The 20,693-nt window shown below is 39.4% G+C and overlaps 1 protein-coding gene across 1 annotated transcript in view; it reads right to left on the minus strand.

The window, feature by feature from the left end:
• Window positions 1-12,025, minus strand: part of LOC126183352 (protein phosphatase 1L) — a 78,953-nt gene extending 66,928 nt beyond the window's left edge. Inside the window, exon 1 of the mRNA XM_049925259.1 lies at window positions 11,477-12,025. Within this exon, the coding sequence (XP_049781216.1) occupies window positions 11,477-11,944 (468 nt within the window). The 5' untranslated portion in view covers window positions 11,945-12,025. The remainder of the gene's footprint in view (window positions 1-11,476) is intronic.
• Window positions 12,026-20,693: the final 8,668 nt, after the last annotated feature.

Genomic DNA, 20,693 nt, shown 5'->3' on the forward strand with positions numbered 1-20,693 from the left:
ATAGTTATAATGTAGCAGATACTGAAATTAAAACAATGTCAGTGAGGCCAATTTGCAGTTAATTGGTTAGTGTTCAAGCAAAAATGACCATGAACTGCCTAAAACGGATGTGTTACGCAAAATGCTGTGAGTCATGCACCAGTGATAACGAAGATACCTCAACTACTATCCTCGTCAATGATTTTGTCTGCTTCGCAAATAGTACGATCTATCACTGCTTGGCCTTTCAGTAGTAGGTCTATGTGGCCCTTTTCTATCCTACTCTGCATAGGCAGATCAAAATTTATGACAATTCAGAATGGTGGAAGAGCTAAATGGCAGCAGACCTCATGAAGTGAATGAATAACCAAAATAAGTTCAGAGCATAGCAGTCATCTTAATTGTAGACAACAAGTAAGGGAGCAATCCAGATCACAAACATAACTCAGACAAGGTCAAAATATTACTGTTCAATGGATGTAACTTAAAGCTTCAGATACTAGTGAGACACTAGCTAACAACAGCCAGGCTGTGGCATTAAGAGGGCAGCATCATCTCATGTGACTGCCACAGCCACTGCGCCTCATGTGGGGGCAAGCTGCGGCATTCATATGGAGCCCAACTATCTCTGGCATGTTCTCCGTAATGATACTTGGATTAGGCAGAAATCCAAATAACTGTCAATACTACAGCCCCTGTGTAGTAGAGGTGAGGACCAAAGAAAACTCTGGGTATTACACAAATCTCCTTAACATTTCCTTAATTTGCCTCCTGTTGAATTGAGACACAGGATGGTTCTCGGTTGGTGAAGTGTGTCTAACTGCATCATTAGAAGACGCTGATTTATGGAACCATTAAAAAAACCATGCAGGAGTGGCTGGGTGTTAACTTTAAGTCCATTTATCCCAGAATATAGGACCAGTATTTTTGCCACTGCCTGCAATATAATGAATGGGTTACAATGCTTACAGAAATTCACTGACGTATGTGAAATACAGTTTCGATGCACTATTTTAGTTACTGCACAAAATTTGTAATAGTTCTGTGGTTCCGCAAAACAAGTGCCCTGTACATCCACACCTGGTAAATAAGACATTTCATATTTATGGCTGTATACTCGACACCCAGTCTCGTAGGCAAGTCATTCCCAAATGAGAAAGTAAACTACAGAGTTTCTAGTAGTTCAGATGACAAAGAAGCATCAGAAGAATAGAATTTCATGTATTGAAATGCTTCAAGCAATATCAGCATGTGAGATGCTACAAAAAGCAAGAGCTGAATGATTTATACTTAAGGCAATCTATGAAGACTCCATCTCCTCACATAAAAATATCAAACAATAATCAAACAGAGAAACTGAAGGAAGTACAAGATGAAATTGGACAGAATGCCTGGTTCAGCAATTGTGAGCAACACCTATGTAAGTCAATACATAGTGCAGAAGTATACAAAAAGCAGTTTATTATTTTCTTGTACTACATATGGTATTATCAGCATATTTAGTAACTCTTGTCAAACACCTTAGAAAAACTTTTCAAAGTAATATGAAATTAGTTTTCCAGTCTTAACATAACTGTGAACATTAAAACTGTCCTGCTTACAGAAGGAAAACCAATTCACATTACATGAACCATTACTTTACAGTGGAACAATTATACTACAATTGCTCTACACAGCATGCACTTTCAAAACATCTTTCTCATTTGATTCACTTATATAACAAATGCCTCCATTTGAATTTGGTCCTTAATCTAATTAGTCTAGAAGGCTAAGAAGTCTGTGGCACAAGTCTGTGACCAGACTATCTGTCTGCCTGCAGCCCTGCCATCCACTGCAGCATTAGGGAGGTAGGGATGGAGGTTATCCCCCTCCACCCTCCTCCTCCCAGGAAAGATCTCTGATACTCATTTGTGTTTCTGGAACCATCCTTGATAAACAAAGATAAAAGCTAGTTACAGTAACTGAACATGTTGTCTTAGTTTCTTCGTGATAATTTGTAATTACTTGATATGTAACATCCAATTGAGAAAGTGCCGTCAGTAGCAGTATAAGAGGTACCAGATTTCTATCACTGGCAGACCTCATATTTACTCATTGAATATAGTGTCCATTACTTCAATGGATTTCATTCAAACAGTCAGTAAAAGCTATTATATGTAAGACCCTCCACAGCTAACACTGACATCTCATAATGAATTCAGGTTACTGATACATCCATTACAACTTTGTTCTTTTCTGTTGTACTAATATCACACATACACATATTGCAAATACAGGGACTTGTAGGCTAAATGAGAAAGTGACAACATGACTACTTCAAGAGACTTTATTTAGTCACATGCAGGAAAGGCCACTGACTGATAAGATAAATTCAACTGCAGAAAAAAGTGATAATTCCTCAATTTTTCCAAGTTCAAATTGAAACAGTCTTGATCACATAAAAACATTTATTACAATGGTGACCCATTTGAGTGTATTTTAGACCATCTTCTGACCTTTCTCCAATGGCAGTGGGAGGTGGTGGTGGTGGTGGTGAACAGACCAGGTATCACCTGTTGAGAGATGAATGTCAACTGCTCTCAACAAGCAATACCTGCTCCGTGCACCACCTCTGTTCACTACCACTGGAGATTGGCCTGAAGGTAGTCTAAGACTGGACTGAAACTGTTCATCCCTGTAATAACTGTTTTTAAGCACTCAAGACTTTTAATTTTCAACTTTCAAAACATTTTTTGCATTGAGATCGATGTTCTTATAATGTTTACAAAAAATTTTATTTCCTAATTGTACTCACAAAGTTAAGTAGTTGCTCTACATTAATGTGAAACAAAAACTAACATGGAAACTACAGGCCAATTACCATCACATCTGTTTTATCTAAAACATCTGACAGAGTCAGTAGGTCCTACATTATTAGAAAGTGCATAATCTACCATGGAAGTATGAGTAAATCCAGAACAGTGACTGAAACCTAATCTATGCCTCCTGATTTTCTATGATTTAATGTCTGTATTGTCTTCCTGACTTCAAGCTCTTTTGTGGGAAACATCATTGTAGTTCTTGTGTAAGTCACCATGATTGCTAAATGTATATAATGAAGATTTTGCTGCAACTTCTCTGCAATACCAGAGAAATACCCAATTAATAAATTCACAAATTCCCCGGGATTTGTACCAATGAAGAGTAGAATATAAGTTACCTTGAGCAAATTGTGCATGTATAAAAGAAGCCAACAGAATGAGGTATAGCAGTTGTTAAGAGACTGACCTCATATTCAGGAGGATGGAGTTACTCTTTCTGGCCCATCTGATATAGATTTTCCTACTTGGCAAATGGCTCTTTCATCAAGGCCATGGCCAGCCATGTATCCTACCTACATAATTTTACACTTATATATTCTGTGCATATATAAATATCTGTGCTAGTTATTTTTGTTGTTTTATGATGACAAATCTCTTATCATTTTAAGATGATCCCTAGATGAACGAATAAATAAATCAAATATATAAATAACTGACTAGGTAAGTCTGCTCAATAAATTGTGGACCTCCTCCAATAGATGATGCCAAGTAAAGCATAGTGGTGTTCAAACCAAACTTCTGATTGCAGCTATATCTTTTCTACAGGTACACACAAAAAAATACACCAAAATACTAGGAGACTCGACTATCACCTGATACAGCTTTTCTGAATATAAATTACAAATTTAGCTATCATAATGAAAAGTGTGTTAAGTATGGTGCGAAAGTAGACATCATTTATATAGGTCGAGAGGAATATTTTTTAGGATTCGCCGACTTCAGCCACTGAGGTAATGCTAATGGTTGCTGTAACATCACCTTTTGATGTGTATGTTCACAGTCTTGTTGTTAGTTGGCAAGGCCAACAAACATGAAAGCAGAACAACCTGGTTATGGTGAGAAATTGATCTGTAGATTAGGCAGAGTTCTACATTAGGAAAGTGTCAGTTTCTACAGCTACATACATACTCCACAATCCACCATATAGTGCGTGGCGGAGGGTACCTTGTACCACAACTAGCATTTTCTCTCCCTGTTCCACTCCCAAACAGAACGAGGGAAAAATGACTGCCTATATGTCTCTGTACGAGTCCTAATCTCTCTTATCTTATCTTTTTGGTCTTTCCACGAAATATAAGTTGGCGGCAGTAAAATTGTACTGCAGTCAGCCTCAAATGCTGGTCCTCTACATTTCCTCAGTAGCGATTCACAAAAAGAATGCCTCCTTTCCTCCAGACTCCCACCCGAGTTCCTGAAGCATTTCCGTAACACTCACGCGATGATCAAACCTACCAGTAACAAATCTAGCAGCCCACCTCTGAATTGCTTCTATGTCCTCTCTCAATCCAACCTGATAGGGATCCCAAATTCTCGAGCAGTACTCAAGAATAGGTCGTATTAGTGTTTTATAAGTGGAACCATGGACATTGCCGTTGGTGGGGAGGCATTCGTGCCTCAGCTATACAGATGGCCGTACTGTAGGTGCGACCACGACGGAGGGGTATCTGTTGAGAGGCCAGACAAACATGTGGTTCCTGAAGAGGGGCAGCAGCCTTTTCAGTAGTTGCAGGGGCAAAGTCTGGATGATTGACTGATCTGGTCTTGCAACACTAACCAAAACAGCCTTGCTGTGCTGGTACTGCGAAAAGCTGAAAGCAAGGGGAAACTACAGCTGTAATTTTTCCCGAGGGCATGCAGATTTACTGTATGGATAAATGATGATGGCGTCCTCTTGGGTAAAATATTCCGGAGGTAAAATAGTCCCCCCATTTGGATCTCCGGGCGGGGACTACTCAAGAGGACATCGTTATCAGGAGAAAGAAAACTGGCATTATACAGATCGGAGCGTAGAATGTCAGATCCCTTATTTGGGCAGGTAGGTTAGAAAATTTAAAAAGGGAAATGGATAGGTTAAAGTTAGATATAGTGGGAATTAGTGAAGTTCGGTGGCAGGAGGAACAAGACTTTTGGTCAGGTGAATACATGGTTATAAATACAAAATCAAAGAGGGATAATGCAGGAGTAGGTTTAATAATAAATAAAAAATAGGACTGCGGGTAAGCTACTTCCAACAGCATAGTGAACACATTATTGTGGCCAAGATAGACACGAAGCCCATGCCTACTACAGTAGTACAAGTTTATATGCCAACTAGCTCTGCAGATGATGAAGAAATTGATGAAATGTACGATGAGATAAAAGAAATTATTCAGGTAGTGAAGGGAGACGAAAATTTAGTAGTCATGGGTGACGAATTTGAGAGTAGGAAAAGGGAGAGAAGGAAACATAGTGGGTGAATATGGATTGGGGGAGAGAAATGAAAGAGGAAGCCATCTGGTAGAATTTTGCACAGAGCATAACTTAATCATCGCTAACACTTGGTTCAAGAATCATGAGAGAACGTTTTATAAATGGAAGAATCCTGGAGATACTAGAAAGTATCAGATAGATTATATAATGGTAAGACAGAGATTTAGGAACCAGGTTTTAAATTGTAAGACATTTCCAGGGGCAGTTGTGGACTCTGACCACAATCTATTGGTTATGAACTGTAAATTAAAACTGAAGAAACTGCAAAAAGGTGGGAATTTAAGGAGATGGGACCTGGATAAACTGAAAGAACCCGAGGTTGAACAGAGTTTCAGGGAGAGCATAAGGGAACAATTGACAGGAATGGGGGAAAGAAATACAGTAGAAGAAGAAGAATGGGTAGCTCTGAGGGATGAAGTAGTGAAGGCAGCAGAGGATCAAGTGGGTAAAAAGACGAGGGCTAGTAGAAATCCTTGGGTAAAAGAAGAAATATTGAATTTAATTGATGAAAGGAGAAAATATAAAAACGCAGTAAATGAAGCAGGCAAAAAGGAATACAAACGTCTCAAAAATGACATCGACAGGAAGTGCAAAATGGCTAAGCAGGGATGGCTAGGAGACCAATGTAAGGATGTAGAGGCTTATCTCACTAGGGGTAAGATAGATACTGCCTACAGAAAAATTAAAGAGACCTTTGGAGAAAAGAGAGCCACTTGTATGAACATCAAGAGCTCAGATGAAAACCCAGTTCTAAGCAAAGAAGGGAAAGCAGAAAGGTGGAAGGAGTATATAGAGGGTCTATACAAGGGTGATGTACTTGAGGACAATATTATGGAAATGGAAGAGGAAGTAGATGAAGATGAAATGGGAGATACGATACTGCGTGAAGAGTTTGATAGAGCACTGAAAGACCTGAGTCGAAACAAGGCCCCCAGAGTAGACAACATTCCATTAGAACTACTAATGGCCTTGGGAGAGCCAATCCTGACAAAACTCTACCATCTGGCGAGCAAGATGTATGAAACAGGCGAAATACCCTCAGACTTCAAGAAGAATATAATAATTCCAATCCCAAAGAAAGCAGGTGTTGACAGATGTGAAAATTACCGAACTATCAGTTTAATAAGTCACAGCTGCAAAATAATAACGCGAATTCTTTACAGACGAATGGAAACACTGGTAGAAGCTGACCTCGGCGAAGATCAGTTTGGATTCCGCAGAAATGTTGGAACACGTGAGGCAATACTGACCCTACGACTTATCTTAGAAAATAGATTAAGGAAAGGCAAACCTACATTTCTAGCATTTGTAGACTTAGAGAAAGCTTTTGACAATGTTGACTGGAATACCCTCTTTCAAATTCTAAAGGTGGCAGGGGTAATATAGAGGGAGTGACAGGCTATTTACAATTGGTACAGAAACCAGATGGCAGTTATAAGAGTCGAGGGGCATGGAAGGGAAGCAGTAGTTGGGAAGGAAATGAGACAGGGTTGTAGCCTGTCCCCGATGTTATTCAATCTGTATATTGAGCAAGCAGTAAAGGAAACAAAAGAATAATTCGGAGTTGGTATTAAAGTGCATGGCGAAGAAATAAAAATGTTGAGGTTCACCGATGACATTGTAATTCTGTCGGAGACAGCAAAGGACTTGGAAGAGCAGTTGAACGAAATGGACAGTGTCTTGAAACAAGGATACAAGATGAACATCAACAAAGGCAAAACTAGGATAATGGAATGTAGTCGAATTAAGTCGGGTGATGCTGAGGGAATTAGATTAGGAAATGAGACACTTAAAGTAGTAAATGGGTTTTGCTATTTGAGGAGCAAAATAACTGATGATGGTCGAAGTAGAGAGGATATAAAATGTAGAATGGCAATGGCAAGGAAAGCGTTTCTGAAGAAGAAAACTTTTGTTACCATCGACTATAGATTTAAGTGTCAAGAAGTCGTTTCTGAAAGTATTTGTATGGAGTGTAGCCATGTATGGAAGTGAAACTTGGACGATAAATAGTTTGGACAAGAAGAGAATAGAAGCTTTCGAAATGTGGTGCTACAGAAGAATGCTGAAGATTAGACGGGTAGATCACATAACTAATGAGGAGGTATTGAATAGAATTGGGGAGAAGAGGAGTTGGTGGCACAACTTGACAAGAAGAAGGGACCGGTTGGTAGGACATGTTCTGAGGCATCAAGGGATCACAAGTTTAGCATTGGAGTGCAGCGTGGAGGGTAAAAATCGTAGAGGGAGACCAAGTGATTAATACACTAAGCAAATTCAGAAGGATGTAGAGGGAGACCAAGTGATTAATACACTAAGCAAATTCAGAAGGATGTAGGTTGCAGTAAGTACTGGGGGATGAAAAAGCTTGCACAGGATAGAGTAGCATGGAGAGCTGCATCAAACCAGTCTCAGGATTGAAGACAACAACAACAAGTGGTCTCCTTTACAGATGAACCACATCTTTCCAAAATTCTACCAATTAACCGAAGATGACTATCCGCCTTCCCCACAACTGCCATTACATGCTTGTCCCACTTCATATCGCTCTGCAATGTTACGCCCAAATACTTAATCAACATGACTGTGTCAAGCGCTACACTACTAATGGAGTATTCAAACATTACGGGATTCTTTTTCCTATACATCTGCATTAATTTACATTTATCTATATTTAGAGTTAGCTGCCATTCTTTACACCAATCACAAATCCTGTCCAACGCATCTTGTATCCTCCTACAGTCACTCAACGACAACACCTTCCCGTACACCACAGCATCATCAGCAAACAGCCGCACATTGCTATCCGCCCTATCCAAAAGATCATTTATGTAGACAGAAAACAACAGCGGACCTACCACACTTCCCTGGGGCACTCCAGATGACACCATCACCTCCGATGAACACTCACCATCGAGGACAATGTACTGGGTTCTATTACTTAAGAAGTCTTCGAGCCACTCACATATTTGTGTACCAATCCCATACACTTGTACCTTAGTTAGGAGTCTGCAGTGGGGCACAGAGTCAAACGCTTCCCGGAAGTCAAGGAATATGGCATCCGTCTGATACCCTTCATCCATAGTTCACAAGATATCATGTGAAAAAAGGGTGAGTTGCATTTCACAGAAGCGGTGCTTTCTAAAGCCGTGCTGATGCATGGACAGCAACTTCGCTGTCTCCAGGAAATTCATTATATTCTAACTGAGAATATGTTTGAGAATCGTGCAACAAAGGATATTGGTCTGTAATTTTGAGGATCCATCCTTCTACCCTTCTTCTATACAGGCGTCACCTGCGTTTTTTTCCAGTCGCTTGGGACTTTACACTGGGCAAGAGATTCGCGATAAATGCAAGCTAAGTAAGGAGCCAATGCAGTAGAGTACTCTCTGTAAAATCGAATTGGAATCCCATCAGGCCCTGGCGATTTATTTTCAACCCATTCAGCTGCTTCACAACCCCAGGGATGTCTATCACTATGTCCTCCATACGGGAATCTGTACGAAACTCAAACGGCGGTATGTTTGTATGATCGTCCTGTGTGGAAGATTTCTCAAATGCTAAATTTAAAATTTCAGCTTTCGTTTTGCTGTCTTCCATTGCCAGGCCAGACTGATCAGTGAGTGACTGGATGGAAGCCTTCGACCTGCTTACCGATTTTACGTAAGACCAGAATTTCCTTGGGTTTTCAGCATGATCTTTTGCTAAGGTATGACGGTGCTAGTGGTTGTATGGTTCGTGCATCGCTCTTTTTACAACAGCACGAATCTCTACTAACTTTTGCCTGTCCTCATTCTCCTGATCGTTCTTGTACAGCGAGTGCAACTGTCTTTGCTTCCTGAGCATTCTTCGAATTGCGCTGTTAAACCACGGTGGGTCTTTTCCGTCTATAACCCACTTATTTGTCACATACTTGTCCAATGCGTGATTTACAATGTGTTTAAAATTTGCCCATAATTCTTCCACGTCCATCGTACCGGAAGTAACTGAAGTCAATTCATTTACTAAGTGGGATGCTAACAACTGCTTATCTGCTCTTTCTAGTAAGAATATTCTCCTAGCCTTCTTGACAAACTTTTTAACTTTCGTAACCATAGTCATAACGACATCAGGATCACTAATCCCTGTCTCAACACTGACCCTCCTCGATGATGTCTGGTCTGTTCGTGGCTACCAGATCTAAAATATTTCCATTACGCATTGGCTGTCGATTTAGCTGCTAAAGACAGGTTTTGGATAATGTGTTCAAAAGTAATTCACACAACGGCTTGTCTGTACCACCTGTAATGAATCCGTAATCATCCCAGTCTATACTAGGTAGGTTGAAGTCGCTTCCAACTAATATAGCATGATCCGGGTACTTCTGCGATACAGAATGTAGACTCCCTTTGAATGATTCTAGAACTGTCACAGTGGAACCCGGCGGCTGGTAATAACACCCAACAATTAACTTTATTTCTCCTAGCCCTGTTAAACGTGTCCAGATAACTTCACAATCACACTCTACTTCGACCTCAGTGGACACAATATTTTTGTCAACTGCAATGAAGACACCATCTCCCACGGTGTCTAATCTGTCTTTCTGATACATGTTCCAACCCTCACTAAATATTTCAGAACTTCCTATCTCAGTTCAGCCAGGTCTCAGTCCCGAGAATAATTTGCACGCCACACGCTTCCTGGAGGGCAGTAAATTCAGGAACTTTATTCCAAACACTCTGAAAAATTACTGCTAGTATCTTGATAGCTGAAGTGTCTTTACACTCAGCGCATTCTGATTTCCTTGCATGCATGCCGAATGGTGAGGGTTCATCAGGACACCTCGCACTAATGCCTAGCCTAAAAAAACCCCATGTAGTTGTGAGTTGACGAAGCAAAACCAAGTTCATATTAGTTTGAAACCTGGTTGTGGTGACAGACTGATATGTATCTCTGGCCAAAGTCTAGTTTATGTTGGAAAGTAACAGATAGCTTGTTAGTTTGCAAAGCCAACAAATGTGAAACTTAGAAAAAAATATCTGGTTGCAGTGACAAACTGATCTGTAGCAGTTTGAAAAAAATCACCATTGAAATCACTTTATAGTCACCATATTGTTTGTTGTGTTTACCGTTATCATATGTTACCTATATCACAGGTCAAAGCCGACAACTCATGCTGAATATTCCTCTTTATATGGCTATTCCGGGAAAAAACTGTTACCACAATATTTATGTTATATTCACATTCATTGAATTTGCAAACACACAGCCAAATTTTCTTGTGCAAAACTAACCCAGACCTTGGCTTAAACTACAGATGAGTCTATCACAACAAAAAAGACTTCAGGAGGGGCAGGGGCACACAATCACACACTGACCCAGCTTTATTGACAAAGACATACACAGATACAAGATTGGATCACAAGTTCATGAAACAAGGACAATCCTGAATTACCTTTAAAGGATCCCATAACAGCTGGTTGAATCATAAACAACAAATTACCACACATAATAAACAGAGTGAAGAGGAAACATAATGCTCAGAAATAAACATAAAAATACATAGTCTACCTAACACCAGAATCTTTAGAAACTAATTACTGGAGAAGGGAATTAAAAAAAAAATTAAATACTTGCATACCGTACTTCATTGATATGTTTTCCTCCTGGAATGTTTCTGATGCTTTCACGCAAAATAGCAGACAGCTGAAGCAAAGATTACTAAGGAAGGTTTGTTGTAATGTCAGTAGTGATATGCTCTACAAACGCGTTTTTCCTGGTAAATATTATTAGTAGTAACAGTATTATGTCTGTTGGAGGTTTGCTTGTTTATATACTATGACACGTACAGTACTTACTACTTTGTAGAACTGTCAGTAACAAATAACTATTACTACTGATTTCTCAAACAGGGCAGCAAACTGTGATATGTAACTCTCTTTCGGTTAACTGTATCAAGTCTCTGCCGGTAAACAAAACTCAAGTTTGGGACAGGAAATCCACAATTTTAATATTACAGATTGATTAGATCGAGCATGTTCAAACTGCAAACGGAGGTGCTGTGCTCTGCTCACTTGCATAAAGTACCCTTACAAAATCCCTAAGTAGAATTTGTGGCATCAGCAAATGGTACTGGTGCAACTACAATTACTGACAGCACAAGTTATCATGAAAACTGTAGGAATAGTAACCTCGCCTCCGTGGCCATCGAATACTGCGTACAGCGACACTCCAGTCTTATTAATATCTTCATTCACAACAAAGCGGTCTTCCATTCGTGGCCTCCGACCTTGAACTGCATATGCCGCTATATTTCCTTCGCGCAGTTCCCAGCTCAATTTTTCTCCTCCAGTTACTGGTCCACTGACCAAATACTGTAACTTCTGCACTTGTGCAGCTGAGCGACCTAAAGCAGTATACTGCAATCTACCGAGCAGAGAACGACTCCATACATCAAGCGCTTGTACATAAATTAAGATTAAAAATAGAATTGCACTAAACAACAACACTTCTGGTTTCAAGACATATATTCGTAAGAAGCGCCACATGCAGCTTATAGAATTTGTGTTCAAGGGAACTCCAACAGCAAACCGCGATATCAGTTTCATATGCGATATGTATGTTTGGTACAGCACACGATCCTCCAACTCGTCCTCCATATCTCACAACACAATGTGCAAACAAAAACACTGTGATGCTTGTGAAGGGCGATATCACACACAGCAAATCAGAGACCTCTGCTCAAAGCGAAGTACCTGCGAAGTCGAAAACAGTGTTCGTTCATAACCATCGTATGTATCTATGCATCAGAAAAAGTATGATACATGAGCTCTAAAACAGATCTGAAGAAAGAACATCTGCTGTAAATTTATTCCAACAGTTAAAAATATGGTTCACAAATTTTTAGACGTAAATGCAGTTATTCCCTTTCTGCATCGAAGTAGCGGAATGGAACCTGATAAATCATAACCATTCAGGAATTGCAGACAAAATAAATCTTCAAAAGCTGTTGTGATCGAAACGATCATCGCCAAGCAACACAAAATTGTTTAAGCAACTTCTACAGTAAAATATCTCACTACAGTTTACTAAGATCGCTCACTTGGATACATGCATTTTATAACAGACTACAGTGACGCATTATGAACGTGTATAATTTTATTTTTTGTTGTGGTCACAGTAAAAATTGTGCAATATAAGCTGCCATAACGATTTTACATTGCTCGATGATGATCATTTCGATCGAAATTAATAGAAAATAAAGATTTGTTTTATCAGTACCTCCTAGTGGGGCATAAATGATAGATAATCTAAGGAAAAGTAACCTCTGGTATACATCACATCACGATTTGCAGGTACAGATGTAATAAACCTCTTTAACGTCAGAGTAACATTGAAGGCTAATGAGAGCTACTGAAAATTAAGAGAAATGATTTGTCAGAATATGTATTTGCTTGTATTTAATTATTCCCACTTTTATAGGGTGAACTTATAAACTTCAGACTATCAACATAAAAATACTATACCTGTAAATTTGGAGTCTATAATATGTGAAGATAATAAGCAATGTGAACTTCACACACCAAAATATCAGAGGATTAAAAAATAAAATCAATAAGTGTCTTATTTGTTTAGACGAATTGCAGCCCATAAAACATGTACATCCAATATGTATTTCTGAACACCATTTGTCTAATGAAATAACAATGCTAAACCTGTATGGATATGCCTTAGCATCCAGCAATTGCTGGCTAGCTACACTGAAAGGAGAAAAAAAAAGAAAGAATAAGGTTTAACGTCCCATTGACAGTGAGGTCATTGGAGATGGAAGTCGTTTCAGGTATGGGGAAGGAAATCGATTGGACCCTTTCAAAAGAACTATCCCAGCATTTGCCTGGAACGATTTAAGGAAATCATGCAGGGTGGCTGGACATGTATTTGCATGACGACTTCCCGAATATGGTAAAAATGAGGAGGTATCACTTACATGTGGAAGAGGTACGAGTACAAAAACATTGATTCTCATAGACTTAGCACTAACCATTCAGGTTTTGGGTCAAGTGTGGGGTAAATACTCATAACTTGTACAAAGCTAGCTATTGCAAACAATTTAACAAGGAGTGACTGACTGTCCTTAAAAAGATGAATTGCGGCAAGGAAAAAGATTATGGATATGCCAGTGCTGAAATTTGGAACAAGGAACACATACACTCCAGCAGATAGAAGCTATGAATAGCATTGAGGAAGGGTATGGAATGAGAGTTGATGCACTTCAAGAAATCAGGTAGAAGGGAAGTGGTGATTTTCCTAAGCAGAAATTCTTCCTTATTTAAGAAAAGATTAAAGTAAGGGGGAGCATGAAGTTGGGTTTATAGTCTCCAAGGGGACACATAGATCTGCTATTGCTTTCACTTCGCATAATGAATGAATATGTACTGTTCTTAGCTAAGGCAAATTTCACACTGTGACCTCTGTGAATGTATAAGCACCAACAGAAGAATCAGATAAAAATATGGTAGATTCTTTCCCTGATTAGCTATGGAAGTTTGGGATAGTATACTTAGCTATAACTGCAAAATAGTCCTCGGTGACTATAATGCCAAACTGGGCAAGGAAGAGATTTTCAGAAGTGTGTTTGGTAAGTAAAGTCTCCATGATAAAACTAGTAAAAATACTATGATGATTCACTAAAATTGACTCCACATGTAACTTGTGTACAACGACTGCATATTATTATAAGGAAGGATAGAAATACTGCAATCAGTCGCAATCCCAATTTTTTTTAATTATCCTTCCATATCCAGATTTCAGCTATAAATGGCCGTCTTCCATGCATTTAAGTGAATTACAGTTCAAAAATCTCCCAGCAGTGCATGTCATCATACAACTTCATTGGTCTATAGGCAGGAGGAAACACCTGCCTGTACACCAATAAAGTTGTGTGATGATTTGTGTTGCTGGGAGTTGGTTGGATTACAACTCACTCGAATGCACTAAATAATGCTATTTATAACAGAAATCTGGGTATGAAGATCGCTCAGTTCGCTTCTGTGGCCGTGTTAAGAGCTTCAAGTACACGTTTCCCAAGAAAAAATATTTACAAAGGAAATGGAAAATACCAAGAACAAATGCACCAAGCCAAATAGACTATATTGTTAATGTCAAAGAGGTGGAAATCTGAGGGGCTAATTTCGATACTGACCATTACCTAGTAGGAGCTAAAATGAGACAGAAACTTGATACAGCTACCAAAGTATGAGGGCAGTTCAATAAGTAATGCAACACATTTTTTTTCTCTGCCAATTTTGGTTGAAAAAACCGGAAATTTCTTGTGGAATATTTTCAAACATTCCCGCTTCGTCTCGTATAGTTTCATTGACTTCCGACAGGTGGCAGCGCTGTACGGAGCTGTTAAAATGGCGTCTGTAACGGATGTGCGTTGCAAACAACGGGCAGTGATCGAGTTTCTTTTGGCGGAAAACCAGGGCATCTCAGATATTCATAGGCGCTTGCAGAATGTCTACGGTGATCTGGCAGTAGACAAAAGTACGGTGAGTCGTTGGGCAAAGCGTGTGTCATCATCGCCGCAAGGTCAAGCAAGACTGTCTGATCTCCCGCGTGCGGGCCGGCCGTGCACAGCTGTGACTCCTGCAATGGCGGAGCGTGCGAACACACTCGTTCGAGATGATCGACGGATCACCATCAAACAACTCAGTGCTCAACTTGACATCTCTGTTGGTAGAGCTGTCACAATTGTTCACCAGTTGGGATATTCAAAGGTTTGTTCCCGCTGGGTCCCTCGTTGTCTAACCGAACACCATAAAGAGCAAAGGAGAACCATCTGTGCGAAATTGCTTGCTCGTCATGTGGCTGAGGGTGACAATTTCTTGTCAAAGATTGTTACAGGCGATGAAACATGGGTTCATCACTTCGAACCTGAAACAAAACGGCAATCAATGGAGTGGCGCCACACCCACTCCCCTACCAAGAAAAAGTTTAAAGCCATACCCTCAGCTGGTAAAGTCATGGTTACAGTCTTCTGGGACGCTGAAGGGGTTATTCTGTTCGAAGTCCTTCCCCATGGTCAAACGATCAACTCTGAAGTGTATTGTGCTACTCTTCAGAAATTGAAGAAACGACTTCAGCGTGTTCGTAGGCACAAAAATCTGAACGAACTTCTCCTTCTTCATGACAACGCAAGACCTCATACAAGTCTTCGCACCCAAGAGGAGCTCACAAAACTTCAGTGGACTGTTCTTCCTCATGCACCCTACAGCCCCGATCTCGCACCGTCGGATTTCCATATGTTTGGCCCAATGAAGGACGCAATCCGTGGGAGGCACTACGCGGATGATGAAAAAGTTATTGATGCAGTACGACGTTGGCTCCGACATCGACCAGTGGAATGGTACCGTGCAGGCATACAGGCCCTCATTTCAAGGTGGCGTAAGGCCGTAGCATTGAATGGAGATTACGTTGAAAAATAGTGTTGTGTAGCTAAAAGATTGGGGAATAACCTGGTGTATTTCAATGCTGAATAAAACAACCCCTGTTTCAGAAAAAAAATGTGTTGCATTACTTATTGAACCGCCCTCGTAAATAGTACCAGAGTAAAGAAATGGAATAAAGAACAACTGGAAGATATGTCTACTTTTCAAGAGTATCAGAACAGATTGAGACACAAAATATAAACGAAAGAGTCTGGAGACCACACAGCATTGCCAGGGAGAGCGAGCATCTGGAGCGTGAATAGTAGGAGGTGGTGGCAGCAACCTCTTTTGGGAGCACCCAGGCTGCAGCGAGGGTGCTCCTTGATACTCCTGCATACTGGAGCCTTCACCATCGCCAGCCTAGGGGGTGAGAGATCTTTGCTTTGACTGAACCACCCAAGGACGCGAGATGGTATGCTTTGGTTCGGGAGCAAGCACTGCACTAGCCGCCGCCACCTCCCACATGGGAACAAGTGGCGCTTTGCACGCCACTCGGGTGTGTGTTTGACACCTGCCCCCACAACCACTGCTCTAGGTGCACATGCCACAGCAAGATCTTGTCACAGTGGTGTTACATACGAATAATGGGAAAAAATTAAACACAATGCTCAAGATTTTTTTTAAATATATGCTGTAAACAAACAATGACATTTAAGTAAATCACCATTCCTGAATAATAATTACGTGCTTAAACGGTGACGGTCTCAACCTTCATCAGTGAGTATATACAAGGTATCATTCCTATGATCAGCAGATGCATTTTCTCTGGTGTTTCAGCAGGTATTTGCAGTTTCGTTTTTGTACTGTGTAGCTGCAATTAGCCCCAAAATATAGCGGTTTTAAGTCTTTATTGCGTCTCCCAGAGTAGATGGAAGACATCTGTTTGTTTCTTGCCCATTCAATAGAGGAGTCCCACTTAGTGCATTTGTTTTAGCGCCAAGCATGCTGTGTTACTGAGTCGCTGCTGGATTCCTATTTTTCATGGAGGTATACTCCATGTTATTTTTCCTAGTGTTTTACTGTCCTTGTTGGTACTGATCGATAACACAAATATCGAACTAGACTAATTTGTAAGCGCTCTATCGAATGGACAATCGAATGGGAATGCAGTTCCGATTTAAGAGTAATTTTGATTGAAATCAGAAACAAACCAAAACTTTCTGTTGATAAATGAAAGAGATGATGAGTAGTATTTCTTTGGGCTGACTTATCTACATAAAAAACTACATTCTAAGTATATGCTGTAAAAACCAGAGAAAATGCGCCTGATGATTCTATGGAGAGAAATACAGTGTATTGACTTATAATAGTAAATATACAGAGAGACTCTAAGAAGCCCGTGCAGGCAGTTCTGTTAGAAACAGCACGTATTAATATCCTTTCTCGTTTTTTAAGTTCAGCTATTTTTTTAAGTTTAACAATCTTTTCAACTTCTGCAGATTTTCCCTGGAAGATTGTAACACAGTATACCATAGAATGGAAATATTCAAAATATGATAACAGAATTGTTTCTTTGTCTCTGTGTTGAGCTTCTTTGCAAATTAATCCATTTTCTCTGTCCATCTTAACTGACTGTCCATCTGGATAGGTAGGAATTTTGCATATGTGATCTCATTAATTTTCTGATTGTTGATATCATTTCAGGAACATAAATTTGTATGTTTGTTATATAACACTGGATAATATTATTTATAGATTCTTCCATTACTTCTTGGTAGGACAGTTCCATATTTAGTTTTGAGTAACAAATAAACTTTTTTTGTTCTACCGATTTTTATTTATTTCTGGTTTTGGCTTGTTGTCTTATGGGGCCATGTTCGTAGGCTGGATACAGGAAGAACAACTAAAAAGGTTTTTGTATGGTCGCCAACTGAAAGAAAGCAGAGAAGAGCACTAAAGCCATGAGCAGACAGTTTGGAAGAAGATATAAAACCTCCTAGAGTCAGATGGTGGTGGAAGATTGAACTGGAGAGTGCAGAATGGAGGAAACTTGTTGAAGAGGCTAAGAGCTATGCATTATTGTAAGACCATGAAAAGAAGAAGACTAAGTTTAGTTTATTTTTGCCTATAAATAATATTTTACACTGATATTAGAAGTGTCTTGTAGCAAGTTTTATACAGACTAAACAAAATGCCTTATAAATTTACTACTAACACCGAAAAACAGTTTTTCAGTAATAATAATGATAACGGATGGTAAATAACAACCAAATATTGTAAATATCGCAAAAACACAGAAAATCATTTTTTTAGTAGCACATAATAAAGATAACGACTACTAGCCCACATTTCTTTACATGAAAACTTACTGGCATAAAGAAAATTGATGAAGTTATTCATGTACACTACTCTCCAGAAAAATCATAGTCATTTAAACAAACTGAAAAATGTTTTTCAAGACACTGTTTTCCACTTAGTCAATACATTATCTTCTTTTGTATTTTCAGCGGTATACTTGGTCTTCATTTTTTTCCTGCTTCAGAAAATTGGTTTCTGCAAACAGAGTTCCACAGAGCTCGATCCTTGGGCCACTGATTTTCTCGATCTACAATAAAGATCTACGAATTACAGTTAATAACAGAGCAAAAATATTGATGTTTGTTGATTTTGTTGATGATACAAGTATTCTGCCTAAAGGGCCCAACCCCATAACACAGTATGCACGCCGATAGTCACTAATCAAGTGTACAAATTATTCTCAGCAAATAGCCTAACACTAAATTTTTCAAAAACTGATATTTCACAAGCATACTGAGCCTAAGTTTTGTAGATGTTTAAAACTGAAACTTGATGCTGATAGATTATCAAAGTTATTATTTTCCTTCCCAGAGAAACTCATGTACATAGTCTTCGTTTTGCTGATAGAAAGGCCTCTATGTTGTGTGGCGTCATTCAGCTCATTAATTTTTCTCATCAGTGAAACTCTTCTTCTACTAATAATTCCTACATCATCAGCATATGCACATATCTAGGTTGACTCTGTGCCTATGTAACCAGATATTTGAAGCTTTAGAATGGCTGCTTCAAGAGTCAGATTGAAAAGCATTGAAGAGAGGAAGGGGCGTCCCCTTGTCTGACTCCTTTACCAACGATAAACCTTTTACTCAATTCTCCGTCCACTTGCACCACAGCCTTGGAACCAGCCAATGTTGCTTGAGTGAGAGAAACATATTTAGATGGTACACCAAGGATAGCAAATCATTTAGCATTTCTGATCTATGAAGACTATCGAAGTCCTTCTTGAAGTCTACATAGTGGTTATCAAGCTCAATATTTTACTCAATGTACCTTGTCATTTATTTGCCTTGGCACAAATATCTTATCTATTACTGACCTACTTAAGCTGAAACTCACACTACCTTTCTCCCACAATCTCTTCTGCATTGTGGAGCTAGCCTGTGGTAGGTAATACTAGAGAGAATCTTATAAGTTACATTCAGTAACGTAATTATTTGGTAATTCGAATAACGTTTCTTGTCTCCTTTCTTATAGATTGGTTAAATTTCATGTAAGATTCGTTCTTCCTACATTCTTTTCTGATTTTGTAGCAACTTTCTTTTGAAGACATGTATATCATTTTTCAACAGTTCTGCATTTATTCTATCAGTTTCTTGTGCTTTGTAACTTTTTAGACGTTGCACTACCTACCATACTTTCTCTATTATTGGTTCTTCTGTCTCTTGATCTACTGTATAATAGTGTGGCTGCTCACTCCTGGTTGGATAGTCCTCCAGAATTCTCTATCTTAGTCTTGTTTGTCTGTCAGCAGATTTCCCTCTGCTGATTTAAACAGATTACATGCTGTTATTTTTTGTTTATATTCTTGGGTTCCTTTTTTAATTATCTTATAAAATATTCTGCTCTTATTCTTTTGGTATTCTTCAATCTTTCTCCTTATGACTTCCCTTTTGTTCCTACATGCCACTGCTGTCTCTGCTCTCTTTTCATTATATAATGCATGATTTTATCTCGTATTTCACTGTAAGCTCTTCAGTGTTGCTTCCTTTTTCTGTTCCAGTGCTTGTCTACATCCATCATCATATCATTCTTCGCTTCTAAGTCTCCCTGTTTCGCCTATTATTTCATATCTTGTGGTCAAAATGACATTTCAATAGAGTTCCATTCTAAAAGACGTCTGATGGACTGTGAATCAAAGGAACCGGTATGTGTTGTTTGTTGTTATTCCTACACAAGAAAACAAGTTCATTAAAGTCAAGAATGCTCACCACCAGGAACGATGTTCATTTGTTGTACATGCAGACGTCGAATGTCTCCTTGCCCCTATCACCTGCTGTGAATGGAACCCCTTAGCCTCACACACCACCTTCACGCAAAAACACGTACAATATGCGGTGGTGTACCAAATTGCATATTCATATCATTCAAGTTTTAACCACTATGAATCTTATGCCAGGGATAATTCTGGCCTGGCCGGAGTGGCCGAGCGGTTCTAGGCGCTACAGTCTGGAACTGCGCGACTGCTACGGTCGCAGGTTCGAATCCTGCCTCGGGCATGGATGTGCATGATGTCCTTAGGTTAGTTAGGTTTAAATAGTTCTAAGTTATAGGGGACTGATGACCTCAGAAGTTAAGACCCATGTGCTCAGAGCCATTTGAACCATTTTTTGGATAATCCTGTGGTTTGGTTGCTCACTGAGTTTGAAAAAGTCTAATGGATGTTGACCGGCTTTACAGCACCAACATCCCCATGACCAAATCAGGGGAGGATAAAAAATTATACAATCATGCGGTTAACTGTCATAGCTGTGGGCTGCTGTTAGACAGAAAAAGCTGAAACTTCACATAGCGATCATTGTCATGTTACGGGGAAGTTCCACGGTGCAGCTCACAAGGCATGCAATTGGAAGTATCACTTACCACAACATATACCCATTTTCTTCCTAATTTAAGTGGGTAT

Source organism: Schistocerca cancellata, chromosome 1, assembly GCF_023864275.1.
Source record: "Schistocerca cancellata isolate TAMUIC-IGC-003103 chromosome 1, iqSchCanc2.1, whole genome shotgun sequence".
In the NCBI taxonomy this organism is placed as follows: domain Eukaryota; kingdom Metazoa; phylum Arthropoda; class Insecta; order Orthoptera; family Acrididae; genus Schistocerca; species Schistocerca cancellata.